This window comes from Moschus berezovskii, chromosome 7 (genome assembly GCF_049115385.1).
Source record: "Moschus berezovskii isolate FMDL1 chromosome 7, NW_MosBer_1.0, whole genome shotgun sequence".
Lineage (NCBI taxonomy): Eukaryota > Metazoa > Chordata > Mammalia > Artiodactyla > Moschidae > Moschus > Moschus berezovskii.
The window spans coordinates 51,397,764-51,418,753 of record NC_142466.1 but is presented as its reverse complement, the minus strand read 5'-3'; the positions used below and the strand labels follow the sequence as shown (position 1 = coordinate 51,418,753).

The window sequence follows — 20,990 nt, the reverse complement described above, 5'->3', positions numbered from 1 at the left end:
TATCTCTAAATATTATAAAAACATTGCTTGTAACCACAAGTTCACAAATGTCAAATTCCTGGAGACAGTCCAGATTCTTCCACAAAAATGCAATTTAAAGAGAAAGAATTGATGAAACCTAAGAGAGACAGAAGAGACTATATCAAACAAATATAATGTGTAGCCCTTATTTGCATCCAAATTCAGACCAGCCAACTAATCAAAAATTGTTTTGAGAGAATAGAGGATATTTAAGTACAGCCTGGATAAGTTGACACTACTAATGAATTATTTAGATGTGGTGATAATGACACTGTGGTGACGACGATGTAATTCTTATCTTTTAGAGAAATTTTCAAAAATATTTGTAGATGGAATGATAAGATATCTGGGGTTTGATTAAAAATAATCCAGTGGGAGAGGACTGTCAGAGGGTAAATATGAAACAAAACTAGCTAACAAAGAGATATATAGAGGTTAATTATGTTAATCTCTTTATATGTTTGGAAGCTTCCATTATAGAAAAATTCTAATAAATGAAAAAATAAACACAGCTTGAAATAGGGTACAATGTCTCTTATACAACAGATACCATGCATAACATAATAATATAATCACCTTAATTTTAAGAATTACTGGTCATAAGCATGGCTTTGAATAGAGACATAGTTACTGGTAGCAAAATGACAGTATCTAAAGAAAAGGAATTAATTCATTTTAATCATGCTTAATTCAATCTCATTGTACTCTCTGCCTGAACAGAAACTGCTTCACTGTTAGAATAAATCATAACTATCCCCAAATAGACTTAATTACTGATTTCAATAAGCATACCCCTCATTCTAAGAACAAATAAGAAAAGGAAGTTTATAACTAAGCACTTCTTTTATAAGCTTTCATTTTAACATATAAACCTTAATTATGTTAACACAGCTGAGCAGCAGGAAGCCGGTGTTACTGAACTTCAGACTGGGTCTTCAAATCGTTTTCCTTTTCCTACACCTAATTTTCCTGTGTTGTTTGTTTGTTTGTTTGTTTTTTGAGGGGAGGGCAAATTTTGGTATTAATAGCTATCACTTATTTAAGTTCTTTATACCTGGTGGTGTATATGAACTCAATTAATGTTTGCTACTGCTGCTGCTAAGTCACTTCAGTCGTGTCCAACTCTGTGTGACCCCATAGACGGAAACTCACCAGGCTCTCCCATCCCTGGGATTCTCCAGGCAAGAACACTGGAGTGGGTTGCCATTTCCTTCTCCAATGTGTGAAAGTGAAAAGTGAAAGTGAAGTCGCTCAGTCGTGTCCGACCCTTAGTGACCCCACAGACTGCAGCCTACCAGGCTCCTCCATCTATGGGACTTTCTAGGCAAGAGTACTAGAGTGGCTTGCCATTGCCTTCTCCACAATTAATGTTTAAACCCACGTAAATAATATCAGGGCTGATATGAAAACATGGCCATTAAGACTAACCTATTTTTGTAGAAATTACAAGTTGACATTAGCAATTAGAGTAATTTTACCATTCAGACTGGAATCATATATTAACGTGGGAAGACATTTCTGAACATTCTTCCTAAATGCTGGGAGTTGCAGGGATGAGAACTAGAAGTTCCTCATACTTCCAGTAAAATGTGAAGCAGGGTGCAAATTATTAGAAAACGAAATTTGCTCTATCTCCCTCCCCCAGCCTTTGTTAATTCTTATTGTCGTTTGATTCTAATTATCGTACCGTCCCCTGTACCTCTAGATATTGTACAGTCCGTTATTTCATCCATGTCAAAAAGAATGAGGGAGTGTCTGGTTTAGGCAGATGCCTGGTTTAGGGGCTGAGAGAGGTTCCTGAATCACTAGCTACGTTCCCTTGAATCAGCAAGTACCGCACACCCACCATACGCAGGAACCGGGCGAAACTCACGTTACCGCGGTGCCACGTCGCACCGACGTGGGGCGTGCAGGCCACCGGCCGGCATTCAAGGCTAGCAGCCTTCGACCACGTCGGGGTCCAGTCCGCCCAATCCACAGACGCCGTCCCTCCTTCTCTGCGGGGGCCCCGCCTGCACTCCTATTCCTGCCGGCTGGGGTTGCCTGAAGGCTAGTCCTTCCTCAGCCCGGAGTCCCCACCCCTCCATCGCCTCTCGCCAGGCCGGCCGCGCCCAACAACCCGGGCACATCAGGGTCCCTTCCGCGCTGTCAGGATCCAGTGTCCCCGCGGAGCGCGAGCTGAAGCGCAGGGTCAAGATTCCGAAGAGGAACCTGGGCTTGGCTGGGCAGCGCCGGGCGAACCTCCACCTCCAAGATGGGCGGGCGGCTGGGGAGGAGGCAGCGGCTCCGGGACTGCAGGCGGACGGATGGGGTCCCGTTACCTACATGGAGGGTGCCTGGGTTCCTGGAGATCACGAGGGCAAAGAGCGAAAATCCTGCTGAGGAGGAAAAACTCACTCAAAGGACTCTCAACGACCCTGGGTTAAACTAAGTCCTCTAGTTTGGCGTGGGCCGGGCATGGCCAGTGCCGGGCCGCGCCTTGACCGTCCCTCCGCTCCGCACAGGCGCTTCCTAGGGAAACGCAGAGCCCGGGCGCCAGGGGATGGCACGGCGCGTGTCCTTGGGGCGTCCGGCTCTTGAGGAGAGAAAGGCGCCTCCTGACGTAAGGGGACAGAGTCCAGGAGCCCGGATGTAGGCTCTAGGACGCGGGTCGCCGCTGCCTCTGAGGCCTACTCGAGGCCCAGGTATTATAAGGTGACAGACGCCCATGGCGGTTAGTAGTTGAGAAACCCGACAGAGCCCCGTGCCACCGCCTAAGGTCCTCGGGCGAGTTCCTTAATTTCTCTTAAGTCCAAATTTCTTCTTTATATGATTTCATCGTGTCGTCTTCATTGGGTGCTAGGAAGGTTAAAGGGAAATCCATTGCTCCGCAGACAGGGAGCAGGAGATCAGGATTCGCCACTACGGTTAATATCATTATTGTTATTATTAGCGGGCTGGACCCAAGGGCTTGCCTGGTGGCTCAGTCAGTAAAGAATCTGCCTGTAATGGAGAAAACTCGGGTTCGATCCCTGGGTCAGGAAGATCCCCTTGAGGAGGAAATGGCAACCCACTCCAGACAGAGGAGCCTGGCGGGCTACAGTCCATAGAGTCGCCAAGGGTCCGACACGACTTAGCGACTACACCACCACCCCGGGGAAAGTGACTTTTCCGTGTTTTTTCTTCTGCCCTCGCCCTGGTCTCTCTGTGACTCCCAGCTCCTTCTCACTGAGCTCCAGCCCTGAGGCTCCACCACCCCGGCAGCTCTGGAAGCTTCCAACCAGTCCTGTCTCTGAAGGGCCCGCGTTCTTGCCCAAGCCTTGGGCCAAGGTCAGCCGCAGGGTGGACAGAAACCCTGGGCCCGGGAGAGCCCCGATGCCCCTACAGAGACCCCGGAGCCGGACCTGGAACCAGAGGTGCGGCCTCGAGCTCAGCGCGTTCCAGAACCCCGCCCCGCCGGCTCACCGCGCAGAGCACGGCGCGCCCTCCGCACGTTCCCGCCGCAGGCGGCCCCAGCCCAGGAACTGCGCCGCCACGAGGCCGGCCTGGGTGCGCCAGCCGCCCCGCTCCGAGGGCTCGGCGAGGGCTAGGTGTTGCGGGTGGGCCCTCTGTAGCAGCCGCACAGGCGCCGGTCCGGTCGGCGAGCCCACGGAAGGCCCGATCTCTCCGCGCGATCGCGGCGCTTCGTGCAGGTGACCCGAGCGCCACGTTCGATAGGAGAAGAACGTTTAACTTACTCTTCCACAGAATCGGAGATTCACCGTAGTAATTAGGCAATGAGGGGCCGGCTTGGGCCGGCGTCCGCTGTTCTGACCTGGGGCCGGGGGCAGGACGAAAGCTCTCATCGCCAGCGGGGCGCGCGGGAGAGACTCCGGTCGGCTCTGGGCTCTTCCGCGGCTGTGACCCGCGCTCCGACGTTCGTTGCTCGTGCAAATGAACGAATGTAGGCCTGGAGAGTTTTCGCACAAGGGGCAGGGGGAAATTGGAATGTGAACGGGTGAGTCGTTAGCATGAAATAGGTTCCCTTTATATTCTCGCTTGTTTCCAAGCACTTAGGTGACCCCGGACGCGCAAAATTTGCGAAAAGGATCTTAAAAGCTGAGGTGATGAGGGCGAGGCAGACTGAGTTCAGGATTTGGCAAAGTCTACGGAGGGAGAAGGGGAAGAGGGGGGTTGGAGGATCGCCTGAAGGCCGAGAACAGGAGCAGACGTAGTCAACTGGTGGTGCCTGCCTTGCGGGCGGAGGCTGCAGGTGTTGAGGGGAGGGCAGAATCGGAAGTAGAAACGCGTTTTGCCGCTACCAAGGTTGAGCGTGGGAACTTTCCAGAACTGTTGCAAGCCGGGAGGAAGTGGAGATCTTAGGTAGCGTGGAAATGAGAAGCTGGGGTAAAAACGGTCAGTTACACGGCTCTAAAAACGTCTCTGTGTTCCCTCTCTCATGGAAAGAGAGATTCACACCTGGGGCAGGGTGGTAGACGAGGGGGAACCAGCTTAACTTACATTCACGGAGGAACTTCTTCCAAACCCGCAAGGAACACGATTCTTTTGAAACCTGAGCCCTGCGCAGGGCCGCAAGAGCTGCAGGGTCTCTAGAAATTCGCTTTTTCTGGCGGGAGTATTTCTTGATGGACATCTTCATTTTGTTTGCCTCCCTCCCTGAAACGGAATAAAGTGAAACCTTCCTGATGGCAAAGTCCTTTCAGTTTTAAAAAAAAACTTATTTCTATTCTAAAGAAAGGGAATAGAAGTTTGTAGAAGGTTCAGAGAGTTTTCAAAACTGCAAATGTCCAGGATCCGAATGCTTCGTTTGATATTTCCCTTTTCTCTGGGCTCTAATTTTTAAATTTTTATTTTTAAATTGCCTTTTATTTTTCCTGAATAAACTTTGGCCACTACATTTAAGATTCACCTCGTATCACCCTTCAGTTTATTTGGGAGAAAAATCAATGCTTTAGAAAGACGGAAAATAAATGGCAACTATATAGTTAGACGACTTCCAATTATTTTTTATTTATAGATTTCATAAATAGTAAATCCTACATTTTAAAAGCCAGGATTTTTTCAACTTCAAATATTCTCAAGTTTTAAAAACCATTTCGAAAATAGATTTATGTCCATAATGAATATGGATTATAAAATTAAATTGTTTAATTGAGAGGAAAGAACTAAGTTTTAAAAGAGTTCTAAATTCCACTTGGAAGGCGAAATAACATAAACTAAACCATGTCGTGTAGTGATTTAGCACTTTATTTAGTCTGTACAGTTAGGTTTTACTTTAACACTGTTCCACGGAAGATGGCACATCAGACATACAGATAGGAAATAAATCCTCTGAAATTAAAATTCTACTCATTACACATCAATTTCAGGAAGACATAAAGGGCACAAGCATTCTGCACTGGACTTGGGAATAACACTTGCACTTCCTAGGGAGTGAAGACGGGGGAAACATGTAGTGCATTGGCCGATTTACTTTCTGCTTTTGTTTACCAGAACAAAACGCCCCACTCACGTTCATAGTTCCTCTGGAAATGTGCAAATCGGAAAAGCCTTGGAAGTCAGGATTGGAGACTGCAAAAGAAATGGCGAGGTGACGCCATGGGAACCGAAATTTGTGGTTGTCAGGCTGCAGGATTCTGATACACACAAGCCTAGTCCCGGCTGTGCAAAGTGAAGTGCGCCAAGGCCAGGACAGGACGACCTCGGATGACTCCGCCCTCCGGGTTGGCTCCCCGTCCGCGCCTCACTGAGTCAGCTCCGGGACAGGTGTGGGTGCTATTCAAAAGGCTGGTGAGGTTCCCTCTCCGCCCGAAAGGGCGACCAGCGACGTCAGCCTAGACCCCTCTGCGCCGGACTGACACCCCAGCAGCGCCGCGGTGGCGGACAAGTGACGGCCCAGCAGAGCGCCCTTGCTGGGAGCGCAGCCGCTGATACAATCCTGCTGCTGCTGCTGCTTCAAAATTGTCCGGGCAGCGGATGCGGCGGCGGCAGCGGATACGTGGAGCAAGGGGGCAGCGGCCTGAGGATGCAGCAGGCACGACGAACGCTGCAGCAGGTGGCAGTAACCCCACGGGGTCGGGGGCAGGCTCTGCGCGGCGCCTGCCCCCGCTCCCGGGCCCCCTTGCATGATGCTCTCGATGCTGAAGGGGGTGCATCCGCCAGCTGGCCGCGACGCCGGCCCCTTGCTCTCGTCCCAAGGCTGGGACTCTAACGTGGGCTGCAGCGCCGGAAGGGCGCCGGGGGTCCCCAGGTCCGCGCCTTGCGCTTTCCTGGGAACCTCCGCGTAGGCCGGGGCGGAGAGCAGCAGGTAGCGGAGGGGGTGAGGGTGTAGCAGCGCGCACGGGCGGCTCCCGGGGGTGGAGGCGGGATAGGCCCCAGGGACAGGCTGTGGCGGGGCTGGGGGCGCCAGCAGCATGCCCGGGTAGGGGCCGTGCAGGGCAGCGGGCGCAGCGGGCAGGGGGAAGGGGTGGTGCAGGTGGGCTCCGGGCGGTGGGTGGTGGCGCTTGAAGCGCTTCCTGCGCCGAAGGAAGCTGCCGTTGTCGAACATGTCCTGGGAGGCGGGGTCCAGGCTCCAGTAGTTGCCCTTGCCTGGGTGTCCTGGCTCGCGGGGGATCTTGACGAAGCAGTCATTGAGGGAGAGGTTGTGGCGGATGCTGTTCTGCCAGGCGGGGAACTTGCGGCGGTAGTAAGGGAAGCGGCCACTGATGAAGGCACAGATGCCGCTGAGCGTGAGGCGCTTGTGCGGGCTCTGCAGAATGGCCATGGTGATGAGCGCGATGTAAGAGTAGGGGGGCTTCGCCGGCTGCGGGGCGTCCCGAGAGGCCGCTGCAGAACCCGTCGAAACCCCGAACTTGGGGCAGAATTCGGAAGAGTTGCTTGGGCCGCCGATGCTCTCGGTGCGCTCTCCGGGAAGCGCGCCAGCGCCCCGCCGCACCTCCTGCGGCTGCGGCTGGTGCAGAGGCTCTGAGAACCGCTGACTTCCCTCGGGTTCCTCATCTTCCTCCTCCTCTTCATCTTCCCCCTCTCCCAGGATATCGATCTCACCGTCTTCCCCATCGGAGCCCCGGAGGCGGCTCGGAGGTGTGGGGCGAAGGCGCTCAGCTCTAGGCAAGTTCATGGAGGAGCAGGTTCTGCAGATGCCAGGGAGGTAGCGGCCGCTCACCTGGCTCCGGGCTGGAAGCCTGTGTTGTGTTCCAAGAAGCGGAGACGCTCGAGGTCCCCCTTGTAGATGGTGGTCTTTTACTTCTGCCGATTTGTCCTTTCCTACACCGTCCGGCAAAGATGCAGTTTGCCTTTTATTGAAGTTTCTGGGTCCTTGTGTGATGGACTCTGCCGCCCCTCCTCGGACCCTTTCTCGCCTTACTTCAGAGCGCCCTTCCTTCCTCCCAACGCAGTGCAGTGATGAGGGTCCTTTGAGCATTACCCGACACAAGAGCCTTCAGCCTCCTCCTCTTTGCACCCACCCGCCAGCATGGAAGGTGCTTCACTCCTCAAGATCAGTCGGCCAATCGGGCCGAGAGTTGCATAGGCTCTGTTAACGCGCTTTGAAAACCTCTCAAAAGAAAAAGCGGGGGCGGGGGGTGTAGGAAAACCTGCACCCAACAATCTAAGGCCACATCCATAGTCAAACCTGTCTCTTGCAGGATTAAAAATAAACGGGAGAAGACACTGAAATGTATACGATGTTTAACTGTAAGAGAATGTGTAACAATAAATGTTTTTGTTTCATGGTTAGTCACCCGTTCTCATTGGTGGGTTCTGTTCTCCATGATAAGAGCTGAAATAAGGAGTTGAAATATTTTTTAATGTTCTAACTACACTCCCCAGCTCGAGAGTGAAGTGTGATAATGTTGCCTTGTCCCTACTACCTATCTAGCTTCCCAAAAGGTTCTCCATGACTCAAGTTTTCAGAAGACTGAAATACCCTGCCATGAAGTTGTGGAAGTTCAGGGTGGAGGGAAAACAGGAGAGAAGTCACCTTCCAGCAGTGATTCTCAACTTCTTTGAACATTTAACCTCAGTATGAAGTATATTTTATACCATGATCTTGTATACAGACTTATACCTGTTTCATAAAACAGGTGATCACTGATATTTTTTTAATGGCCATGACCAACCAAATTGTACCAACCAATCAGTACAAACCCAGTTTGAAATATCTTTTACCAAAATGGCCTGACAATTTCAAAGGATACACCCAGTCTGAGACTCAGTCTTTCTCTTCTTTAAAACAAGAACCAACGTTAAGCACTTTTTACTGTAATAATAAATGATAATCTTGAAATTTAAATGAGGCAAAAGAGGGCAGCAGTTGTGGTGTTTTTAATTAAATCACCAGGTCATCATTCCCTACTCACACTGGAGAAAGGAGATGACAGAGATGCTCTGTTTCAGTCACTTGCCATCCCTGGAAGTAATGTTTAGACTGGCATCCTTTAAGTCAGTCCAGAGAATAAAGTAGCAGTGTTCAGTGCAACATAATTTAATGTGCATTATGGTAAAATACCAAGCAATAGTATATATTCATAATTTAATACACCCCTAACCTTCAAAATTTTGAGGTGGCATCTAATAAAACTGCAGAATGAAAATATCGTACTATGACACTGATTGTTACTGATAGTAAATCTATTCGAATTTGAAAAATGACAATTTTCAGTGAGAAATCAGAAGTCAGCTAATATAACCAAAAATAGCTTAAGAGTTAGTTTCTTCAGGATAAAATTTTGAAAACAGCTTTCTTACTAGTCTTTTTAAAGTTTTATCCTCTACTTCTGAGGTGTTTACCCTCTAAGTCTTCTCAGTTGTATGCAGTCTAAAATAGAACAAATAATAGAAGTTTTCAAGCCTAACAGATTTGTGCTTGAATCCCAAATTAACAAATTACTTGTGTGACATACTCAGCTAAGCTTCAGGAGGGCTGGGACAGGTGTCTTATTCAACTTTTGATTCCCTGATGCCTCCCCCTCAACCCCCTGCAGGTAAGGCACTTTTCTCCATCAGCACAGGAATCAGATTACCTGGGAAAGGCAGCATTGTTAGTTTTCCTAGAGTCAACTTCTATGGGGATAGGGGTTATTTAAAAATGAAAGGAGAAAAGTAAGGACACTCTTTAAAAAAAAAAACCAAAACTACCCCCACTGATGAAAGTATGTTAAAGGGGGCACTGGGAAACAAGAAAGAGCTCCCAATGGCCAGAACCGGGACAATCAGAGCAACAAAATAAAATAGCACAAGCTTGTTAACCAAAGTATAAAAAATAGAAGATTGAGTTAATACATGGGGAGAAGGAAGAAGCCATGTGTGCATGTTCAATTGTGTCTGTCTCTTTGCGACCCTATGGACTGTAGTCCGCCAGGCTCCTCTGTCCATGGGATTTTCAAGGCAAGAGCACTAGAGTAGGTTGCCATTTCCTCCTCCAGGGGATCTTCCTAACCCAGAGACTGAACGTCTCTGGTGTCTCCTGCATCGAAGGCAGATTCTTTATCCAGTACATGGGGGTAAAAACGCAAATCTCCCTAGCAGAAAAATTCCAGATAAATTATGTAGATATTACACCCTTTAGGAGGTGAAGCATAACCGCCCCCCCCAATCTTTTACTGTAGGCAGTGCACAATGACCTCCTTCCAAAATAAACCCCATGAAGTGGGGGGAGAGAGAATAAGTTACCTTGGAGAACCTAACAGAGGTTTCACCCAGGTGTTAGGTAAAAATGTCAACATCAACAATCACAAATCACATTGATAGTATGTACCCTTGATTGGGGGCGGGAGGAGAAGGGGACGACAGAGAATGAGATGGCTGGATGGCATCACCGACTCTGTGGACATGAGTTTGAGTGAACTCCAGGAGTTGGTGATGGACAGGGAGGCCTGGCGTGCTGTGATTCATGGGGTCGCAGAGAGTTGGACACGACTGAGCGACTGAACTGTACTGAACCCTTGATATCAGGTAACAGTAACTGTAATGTGGTATCCTCAGTGAGATCCTGGAACAGAAAAAGGACATTAAGTACAAACTAAAGCAGAGACATTACTTTGCCAACCAAGGTCCGTCTAGTCAAGGCTATGGTTTTTCCTGTGGTCATGTATGGATGTGAGAGTTGGACTGTGAAGAAAGCTGATCGCCGAAGAATTGATGCTTTTGAACTGTGATGCTGGAGAAGACTCTTGAGAGTCCCTTGGACTACAAGGAGGTCCAACCAGTCCATTCTAAAGGAGATTAATCCTGGGTGTTCATTATACTTTGGCCACCTCATGCGATGAGTTGACTCACTGGAAAAGAGTCTGATGCTAGGAGGGATTGGGGGTGGGAGGAGACGGGGACAACAGAGAATGAGATGGCTGGATGGCATCACCAACTCGATGGACATGAGTTTGAGTGAACTCCGGGAGTTGGTGATGGACAGGGAGGTCTGGCGTGCTGTGAATCATGGGGTCGCAAAGAGTCAGAAACGACTGAGCGACTGAACTGAACTGAAGGATATCCAAATAAACTATCAGTTCAGTTCAGTCGCTCGGTTGTGCCCAGCTCTTTGCAATCCCATGAACTGCAGCAAGCCAGGCTTCCCTGTCCATCACCAACTCCTGGAGCTTGCCCAAACTCATGTCTATCGAGTCGGTGATGCCATCCAACCATCTCATCCTCTGTCTTCTCTTCTCCTCCTGCCTTCAAATTTCCCAGCATCAGGGTCTTTTCCAATGAGTCAGTTCTTCACATCAGGTGACCAAAGTACTGGAGTGTCAGCTTCAGCATCAGTCCTTCCAACGAACATTCAGGACTGACTTCTTTTAGGATGGACTGGTTGGATCTCCTTGAAGTCCAAGGGACTCTCAAGAATCTTCTCCAGCACCACAGTTCAAAAGCATCAATTCTTTGTTGCTCAGCTTTCTTTATAGTCCAACTCTCAAATCCATACATGACTACTGGAAAAACCATGGGTTTGACTAGAACAACCTTTGCCAGTGAAGTAATGTTTCTGCTTTTTAATATTTAGCTGTCTAGGTTGGTCATAGCTTTTCTTCCAAGGAGCAAGTGTCTTAATTTCATGGCTGCAGTCACCATCTGCAGTGATTTTGGAGCCCCCCAAAATAAAGTCTATCACTGTTTCCCCATCTATTTGCCATGAAGTGATGGGACCAGATGCCATCATCTTAGTTTTCTGAATGTTAAGTTTCAAGTCAGCTTTTTCACTCACCTCTTTCACTTTCATCAAGAGGATCTTTAGTTCCTCTTCACTTTCTGACATAGGGTGATGTCATCTGCATATCTGAAGTTATTGATATTTCTTCTGGCAATCTTGATTACAGCTTGTGCTTCATCAAGACCGGCATTTCACATGATATACTCTGCATATAAGTTAAATAAGCAGGGGTGACAATATACAGCCTTGATCTACTCCTTTCCCAATTTGGAACCAATCTGTTCTTCCATGTCCGGTTCTAACTGTTGCTTGTTGCCCTGCATACAGATTTCTCAGGAGGCAGGTAAGGTGGTCTGGTATTCCCTTCCCTTTCAGAATTTTCCACAGTTTGTTGTGATCCACACAGTCAAGGCTTTGATAGAATCAATAAAGCAGAAGGAGATGCTTTTATGGAATTCTCTTGCTTTTTCTATGCACCAACAGACATTGCTGATCTCTGATTCCTCTGCCTTTTCTAAATCCAGCTTGTACATCTGGAAGTTCACAGCTCACATACTGTTGAAGCCTGGCTTGGAGAACTGTGAGCATTACTTTGCTAGCATGTGAGATGAATGTAATTGTGCGGTAGTTTGAACATTCTTTGGCAGTGTATTTCTCTGGGATTGGAATGAAACCTGACCTTTTCCAGTCCTGTGGCCACTGCTGAGTTTTTCAAACTTGCTGGCATACTGAGTGCACCACTTTCACAGCCTCATCTTTAAGGATTTGAAACAGGTCGGCCATCACCTCCACTAGCTTTGTTCATAGTGATGCTTCCTAAGGCCCACGTGACTTCGCATTCCAGGATGTCTGGCTCTAGGTGAGTGATCATACCATCCTGGTTATCCGGGTCATGAAGATCTTTTTTGTATAGTTCTTCTGTGTATTCTTGTCACCTCTTCTTAATATCTTCTGCTTCTGTTAGGTCCATACAATTTCTGTCCTTTATTGTGCCCATCTTTGCATGAAATGTTTCCTTGGTACCTCTAATCTTCTTGAAGAGATCTTTAGTCTTTCCCATTCTATTGTTTTCCTCTATTTCTTTGCCTTGATCACTGAAGAAGGCTTTCTTATCTCTCCTTGCTATTCTTTGGAGCTCTACACTCAAATGGGTATGTCTTTCCTTTTCTCCTTTGCCTTTAGCGACTTTTCTCGGCTATTTCTAAGGCATTTTCAGACAATCATTTTTCCTTTTTGCATTTCTTTTTCATGGTGATGGTCTTGATCACTGCTTCCTGTACAATGTCATGAACCTCCATCCATAGTTATTTGGACACTCTATCAGATCTAATCCCTTGAGTCTATTTGTCATTTCCACTGTATAATCATAAGGGAGTTGATTTAGGTCATACCTGAATGGTCTAGTGGTTTTCCCTACTTTCTTCAATTTAAGTCTGAACTTGGCAATAAGGAGTTCATGATCTGAGCCACAGTCAGCTCCCGATCTTATTTTTGCTGACTGTAAAGAGCTTCTCCATCTTTGGCTGCAAAGAATATAATCAATCTGATTTTGGTATTGACCATCTGGTGATGTCCATGTGTAGAGTCTTCTCTTGTGTTGTTGGGAGTTTGCTATGACCAGTGCATTTTCTTGGCAAAACTCTGTTAACCTTTGCCCTGCTTCATTTTGTACTCCAAGGCCAAATTTGCCTGTTACTCCAGGTATCTCTGGACTTCCTACTTTTGCATTCCAGTCCCCTATGATGAAGAGGACATCTTTTCTGGGTGTTAGTTTTAGAAGGTCTTGTAGGTCTTCACAGAACTGTTCAAATTCAGCTTCTTCAGCATTACTGGTTGGAACATAGACTTGGATTACTGCAATATTGAATGGTTAGCCTTGGAAATGAACAGAGATCATTCTGTCATTATTTTTTGGACCTTGGTTAATAATAATGTATCAATATTGGCTCACTAATTGTAAGAAATGTACCATACTACTGCCAGCTGTTAACTGTGTGAGTATAAGGGGTGGGGGGTGGACATGGGCATTCCCTTCTACTCTTTGCTCTGCTCAATTTTTCTGTAAATCTAAAATTGTTCAGAAACTTATAGTTTATTTAAAAAGTAAACATGAAGAAAGGGGACTAGTAGCCAAAAAGTAGAAACTCAAATGTCTATCAACTGATGAGTAGAACAAAATGTGGTCTACTGAATTTTATTCAGCAATCAAAAGAAACAAAATGCTGATTCATGCTACAACACAGATGAACCCTGAAAACACGGTAAGTGAAAGGAGTCTGAATGGGCAAACCTATTGGGACAGAAAGTAGATGAGTGGTTGCTGGGAAACAGGGGCAGGGGAAATGGAGAGTAACTGCTAACAGGTAGAGTCTGAGAGCTAGTTAGAATTAGATAGTTGTAATGGTTGCTCCTTTACCTGGGGATATACTAAAGCCAAGAATTGTATACTTTAAAGGGTAAGTTTTCTGTGAATTATATCTAAATACAATTGATGTACAAAATAATGTTGTTTAGTTGTTCAGTTGTGTCAGTGGCTCTCTGTGACCTCAGGGATTGTAGCCCGCCAGATTCCTCTGTCCATAGGATTTCTCAGGCAATCCCACTGGAGTGGGGAAGCCGTTTCCTCCTCCGGGGATCTTCTTAACCCAGAGACTGAACCCACGTCTCCTGCATTGCAGATTCACTTCTTTCAATATCACCTCATGTCTCCTCCACAGGTGGATTCTTTACCACGGAACCACCTAGGAAACCTATACAAAATACATCAATGTGAAAAATAAAGAGCTGTATCAAACATAAATCAAGTTTATTATGGCAAGTAATTCTTAAAGGAAAAAAAAAAACATAGGGGAGATGACTCTTTGTCTCACCTGATTCTTTAGTGTTGCCTTACTTTGTGCTCATGAAACACTGAAACATTTAACATGGGACCCAGTGCATAGTGGGAGATTACTTCCTTCCTAACACTGAATAGGCTTTTTTCCTGAACAAATCTATCAAGGCATCACAAACACCATCCATCCTACCTTGAAAAACCAACCTTTCTAAACTACTGTACAGAAAAGACAGATATCTAATTTCTCTCAATTTCACTATGAAAATTAAGGGCAATTAGGTTATTGAAAGTTAAGGTTGATTCTAATATTAGGACATTCTGAGAAAAAACGAATCTTGTTCTCCTTTCTCATCACAGTAGGCCAAGTTGCTAGACATTCAAAGACAGAATTCACATCTTTCAATATCACCTCCACATTGTATGGCATTCCTAGAACTGGGAAAGGCCTTTCAAAGAAATCTAAAAGTACAGGTTTCCACCTACACTACTAATCCAAAGGAGATATTTATTCAATTTGTAGCCAGCAACCAAGCCCACAGATGTTTAAAAGCCTTTTAGCTTTATTTTGCTGGTAATTCCCTTCAAACGTCATAATCTAGGAATTAAAGAGACCCTTTCCATCCCTGTTCTTTCCTCACCTCTGGGTGATTCTTCCTCCAGCTATCTTAAATTCATTACCAGTGTTCTTGCCCTTTCACTAAAAGCTGGAAAGGCCTAGGAAAGAACCATTTAAGAAGTTGTGCAGAACCTTGAATATTTATCAAATCTTGCTGGAAAATAATTTACATTTACTGAAACTCTATATTCAGAGTGCTTTAAACATAATCCCTGGAACAATTCAAGGAGATTTGCATTTTATCTCCATTTTATGAATAAGGGAGCAAGGACTCTGAGAGATTTGGTAATGTATCCTATATTACTCAGTAAACTATAAAGTTACAAATGAACTATGCCTAAACCATAATTAACATCATTACCCTGAAATCATAATACCCTGAACATTTTCTATGGGTAGGAGAATAATGGCCCATGTTATTAATTTGTTAGATTTTCATTATAAAAATAAAATCTCTTGAGGATATAGACTGATGGCTCCAAAGCCCTCTGAAGTATAGGTTAAACTGGTAATGTCCCTGATGAATGAAAAATTTCACTTTGGGAAAAATAAGAACAAAGAACAGAACAATGTATTTAAAAGAACATATAAATAACATAAAAATACAGTAAAAAAAAAATTAAATTAAAACAGTAAGATGTCATTCCATCCAGAAGAGCAAAAGTTAAAATGTGTTAGGTAGGTTTGGAAAAACGGGTACTTTCATATACACCTATATCACAGCAGAAAGGTACAGACATCTGAGCAGGCAATTTATCTATCAGTATCTATTAAGAACTTTAAATGTGCATATCCTGGAAGCCAGTGATTCCACTCTTACATATCCCTTCTAGAGAAACAGTGTCACATAAAAACAAAGAGGCACACTTAATGTTCACTGCAGCACTGTCTTCAATGTCAAAAACAGGAAACAGTTCATTTGCCACAGCAATCAACTACATCACTTGTCCAGCTCAAAACCCATCAGCCACTCCCCAAGTCTTTCAGAATAATCCAAACGTTTTCCTCTTTACACCAAATCTTTTCCTCAGAAGCAAAAGGTCTGGCCCTGGCTTGCAACTCCCATCCTATCCCATACCCATCTCATACCTGGCTTTCTAATCTTCTACCACCCTCGCCTTCTTCATGGTTTTCCAGCATGCTACACTGGTTTCCATGTAAAGGCCATCTCCACTACTTGCTCCCTCTGTGTAGAAACTGCTCACCTGACTTTGCATGAATGACTCCTTTTAACTCTATTCTCAACATAAAAGCCACCTCTGGCAACCTGGATGAATCTTGAGGGTACTATGCTAAGTGAAATAAGTTACAGAAAAACAAACTGTAGGATTTCACTCATATGTGGAATATAAAAAAAAGACATAATAAATAAACAAGCAAAACAAACCAAACAAAATGAACACATGGATGCAGACAGCAGAGCAATGGTTACCAGAGGCGAAGGGGATCAGCTGTATGGGGAAGGATGGAAATCAAATTTCTTGTGGTGAGCACACTGTAGTGTATACAGAAGTGAAAATATAATGTTCGCAGAAACCTAATACAATGTGAAAAGCAAATTTCACCTCAATTTAAGAAGTAACTTTTTCTTAAAATACGATAATTCTCCTTGAATTATACTATAGATTCAATGCAATCCCAGTTAAAATCCCAGGCTTTTTGAAGAAACTGACAAGTTAATGACAAAATTTATATTGAAAACAAAAGTATCTAAAATAGCTATAACAACCCTGAAAAAAAAAGAAAAAACAAGATCAGAATATTTACACTACCTAATTTCACAACTTACTCTAAGGCTAAAGTTACCAGGACAGTGTACCATAAAAAAAAGAAAAAAAAAAAAACAATGATTCAAGCTGTTTGAAATATATTCTCAATAAAATAACATACCTTCTTTTTCTCATATTTTCTAACAAGCTTAATAATTTTTTTCATTTTTATTCTTCAGTGTTTCAGAACATTGTGATTTCTTAAAATTTTTTATTTATTTATTTTTGGCTGTGCTGGGTCTTCATTGCTGCATGCAAGCTTTCTCTAGTTGCAGTGAGTTGGGGTGGCTTACTGTGGTGGCTTCTCGTGCTGTGGAGCATGGGCTCTTAGAGCCCACAGGCTTCAGCAGTGGCATATGGGCTCAGTAGCTGTGATGCATGGGCCAAGCTGCCCATAGCATGTAGAATCTTCCCAGACCAGGAACTGAACCCGGACTGGAACACCATGGAACTCTCATTGTGATTTTTTAAATTTGTTTTTAATTAGAAGATAACATTCAGAAAACAAAGATCATGGCATCTGGTCCCATCACTTCATGGGAAATAGATGGAAAAACAGTGGAAACAGTGTCAGACTTTATTTTTTTGGGCTCCAAAATCACTGCAGATGCTGATTGCAGCCATGAAATTAAAAGACGCTTGCTCCTTGGAAGCAAAGTTATGACCAACCTTGATAGTATATTAAAAAGCAGAGACATTACTTTGCCAACCAAGGTCCGTCTAGTCAAGGCAATGGTTTTTCCCGTGGTCATGTATGGATGTGAGAGTTGGACTGTGAAGAAGGCTGATCGCCGAAGAATCGATGCTTTTGAACTGTGGTGTTGGAGAAGACTCTTGAGAGTCCCTTATACTGCAAGGAGATCCAACCAGTCCATTCTAAAGGAGATCAATCCTGGATGTTCACTGGAGGGACTGATGCTAAAGCTGAAACTGCAATACTTTGGCCACCTCATGCGACGGGTTGACTCACTGGAAAAGACTCTGATGCTGGGAAAGGTTGGGGGAGGGAGGAGAAGGGGACGACGGAGAATGAGATGGCTGGATGGCATCACCGACTCTGTGGACATGAGTTTGAGTGTACTCCGGGAGTTGGTGATGGACAGGGAGGCCTGGCGTGCTGTGATTCATGGGGTCGCGGAGAGTCGGACACGACTGAGTGACTGAACTGAACTGAACTGAACTGCTTTACATTTTGAGAACTTCATTGTACTTTTCCTGAACCTTCACGTCATATATGGTAGTGGTTATGGAATAACTCAGTTTCATCTTCTTTCTCCTTTGAATGTTTCCTAAAATGTTTCTCTTTGTTCCTCCTCTCAATAAATTTAATTCATAACATGACTGAACTCAAGTATTAACTTAAATAAATTCTACATCCCTTTGGTGCAATGGGGAAAAGAAAAAGACAATAAATCAAAATAATGTCTATGGAAACACACACACACATACATACAAGTGATTTTTAGCAAAGGTGCAAAAAGCTTACTCAAAGGGGAAAAGTTTTCAAGACATAACAAAAGAAAAATTAACTTGAGATGGATTGTGATACTAAACGTGAAGAGCTAAAATTATTAAGTTTCTAAAAGAAAACATAGGAAAGATCTTTGTGACACTAAGATTACCAAAAAGTTCTAAAACAGAGCATGCACATGCTCAGTCATTTTGACTGTCTTCTGATATTTAACAACCATTAACTCTTCTTTAAATTTCATCTCGTGCCTTTCTCTTACTATCTGAATATAGTTATGCTGACCTGGCCTTCAAAAGGAATAGGAGAAGAGTAATCCACTATATACTAATTTGCTGCTGCTGCTGCGTCACTTCAGTCGTGTCCGACTCTGTGTGACCCCATAGACAGAAGCCCAGCAGGCTCCCCCGTCCCTGGGATTCTCCAGGCAAGAACACTAGAGTGGGTTGCCATTTCCTTCTCCAATGTGTGAAAGTGAAAAGTGAAAGTGAAGTCGCTCAGTCGTGTCCGACCCTTAGCGACCCCACGGACTGCAGCCTACCAGGCTCCTCCATCCATGGGATTTTCTAGGCAACCCCTACTATTTATATAAGGTTGTTAAATTATCAAAAGTTTTCTGTAATTATGTTTAAAGCACCTTGTCACTTTTTAGTTTACACTGAAAAATAAAGAAGTTCAAAAAACCCAAGATGGATTTAATACCAGCAGTAAAATCAACTCTAAAATTAAAAGTTCTATAATTGAAATCTTAATATATTGCAAAGTGAATGGCTGAAGTTCCATTACACTGACTACCAGTACGGCTTAGAATCTGACTCTAAGAAAGAGAGTCTCAAATAATTTCTTTGACTCAGAAATTACAAATAATTTCTTACAACTCTCTACCACAATAATACTCTTATTTCCCTTAATAAAAATAGTGACCATTATTTGTTTTTAAAAATTTTTGCTATTAACAACAAAATTACATCCAAGCAATCAGCTGAAGTTCTAAGGGAAAATGACAATGCTGAAATAAGAATAAGTTTTACCATTTGAAAAAAATTATTTTTAATTGGAGGATAATTGCTTTACAGTTGGTTTCTGGCATATATCAACATGATACCACTATTATTATTAAAATTTTCATGGGTGAGAATTTCAGCATATGTAAACTCCAAAGATAAGTTTGCGAATCATCTGTCTACAAAAAAAAGAAGTCATAGGAAATTACATTTTATTGAATGAATGTCAAGGGTTTTATATTACTGATTTATTATATTTATGTATTCTATAAAATAAATACTATTTTAAAGGATACATTGTAATTCATAAGAAAAGTAATGCAAAAAATAGATGCTTGAAATACATCCAACAGGAAACTTATTCTCACTTTTATCATCCAGTCCTTTTGGCGATGCTTCTAGTGTTATGGACAAACTTGATCTTCTTGGAAATGTGTCGTCCATTGCTTTTCTGTTTCAGTCACAGTAGCTATAAATAGTTGCTTAAGAATATCCTTATCTAAATTTCTGCCTGTAAACAGAACAAAATATGGTATGATTATATTATGCTTATTAAAACGACACAGTTTACCTATCAAGTCTAGACCATTAAATGCTTGATAATCTTCAGAAATTTATGAAAACAATAGTCATTAGTGAGTCCTTCCTTAACTTTCTAATTAAGTCCCTGAGAACCAAGCTGACATTTGGATTAGTCACTTTTCTAAAATTATTTGAAGACGAGTAAAGGGCAGGACTTCTCTGATGGTCCACTGGTTAAGAATCCTCCTGCCAATGCAGGGGACACAGGTTCGATCCTCCCTCAGGAGATCCCACATGCTGCAAAGCAACTAAGCCTACAAGTTACAACTACTGAGCCAAGTGCTCTACAGTCTGTGAGCCACAACGCCTGAACCCCACTTGTCTAGAGCCCATATTCCAAAACAAGAGAAGCCACCACAATGAGAAGTCCACGTACCGCAACTACAGAGCAGCCCCTACTTGCCACAACTAGAGAAAGACCATATGCAGCAACGAAGACCCAGTACAATCAAAAATAAATAAGTAAATCAGCTCTGCTTTCTGTTAAAATAAAAAAAGCAAAGGACTTAACAAGTTCTTATGATGTTATCACATAATTAGCACAAATACGTTAACCACAAGCTTATTTGAATTTACAAAAGAAGTTCAGATTGGCTAACACTGCTTAGGTAGCGCATTATATCCCTCTATTTTTTAAAAAATATTTATTTGTTCATTTATTTGGCTGTACTAGGTCTTAGTGGGATCTAGTTTTCTGATCAGGGATCGAGAGCACAGAGTCTTAGCCATTGGACCACCAGGGAAGTCCCTAATTTTTTTTTTGCTTTAGAAATTTAACTGTCTGTAACTGAACTGAATGGAAAAATATTTGAAAAAAAAATAGATATTATGTACATAAATATATACACACACATTACTTTGTTGAATTACTTTGTCGTATGCCTAAAAATAACATTGTAAATCAACTATATTTCAATTAAAAAAAAAGTTAACTGTTTGTTACTTACCAATAAGGACCAATCGATTTGTTCTCTCACTGTCATCTTCCCAGTTCACTGGTGTCTCCTCCAGATCATATAGTTCATGGACACCCTGGACAATCACTTGTTGCGGTTTGTCTTTAATTGACACTAGCCCCTGCTCAGAGGAGAATAACCAATCAGCCACAGTTTGAATTTAAAAGCATAAATTGAGCACCAATGTTAATGCATTAATTATCCCTATTTCTTTTTAAAATACAGAATCATAAAGAACATACTGTTAAAATTCCTTAATTCCAGTTATTTGTGCATTAAAGTTTCAGAAAGCCTCTAATTTTTAGAACATGTTTCCGCATTCATTAATTTTTTAAAAAGCCCTATTTCTACTGATAAAGTTAATATATGTATTATGATGTGTATTCAGTGTTATCACAATGAAAAACTGAAACAACTAAATGATAAAACATGTTATATATCAAATTCTACCGATTATTCTACTTTTAAGGACTTATACTTATTTCCATTTTAGTAGGAAAACTGGAGACGTTAAAGGAGTCTGATGATAATATGTTTTTGAATGAGTTGCATTAAATGAAGCAGATAATGATGAAATAAAGGAAAAGAAAAACTTGTATTTATCTGGATAAAATCC

The 20,990-nt window shown here is 43.6% G+C and overlaps 2 protein-coding genes across 5 annotated transcripts in view; both read right to left on the bottom strand.

Moving 5' to 3' along the window:
- Window positions 1-5,779: 5,779 nt before the first annotated feature.
- LOC129557325 (forkhead box protein D4-like 1) lies at window positions 5,780-8,151 on the bottom strand. Its single transcript, XM_055427885.2, has one exon. It carries the CDS (start codon window positions 7,418-7,420, stop codon window positions 5,780-5,782), a length of 1,641 nt encoding a protein of 546 aa, XP_055283860.2. The 5' UTR covers window positions 7,421-8,151.
- Window positions 8,152-13,245: 5,094 nt separating this feature from the next.
- Window positions 13,246-20,990, bottom strand: part of LOC129557627 (zinc-regulated GTPase metalloprotein activator 1B) — a 52,878-nt gene continuing 45,133 nt past the window's right edge. Inside the window, exons 12-14 of one of the 4 annotated variants that reach the window (XM_055428346.2) lie at window positions 20,366-20,495; window positions 19,205-19,347; window positions 13,246-13,893 (exon numbers count right to left, since the gene is read on the bottom strand). In XM_055428346.2, coding sequence (XP_055284321.2) covers window positions 19,241-19,347; window positions 20,366-20,495 — 237 coding nt within the window. In that variant the 3' untranslated portion in view covers window positions 13,246-13,893; window positions 19,205-19,240. Of the gene's footprint in view, window positions 13,894-18,877; window positions 19,016-19,204; window positions 19,348-20,365; window positions 20,496-20,990 lie in introns of those variants that run through there. The other 3 variants (XM_055428345.2, XM_055428343.2, XM_055428344.2) reach the window with 3 other exon arrangements.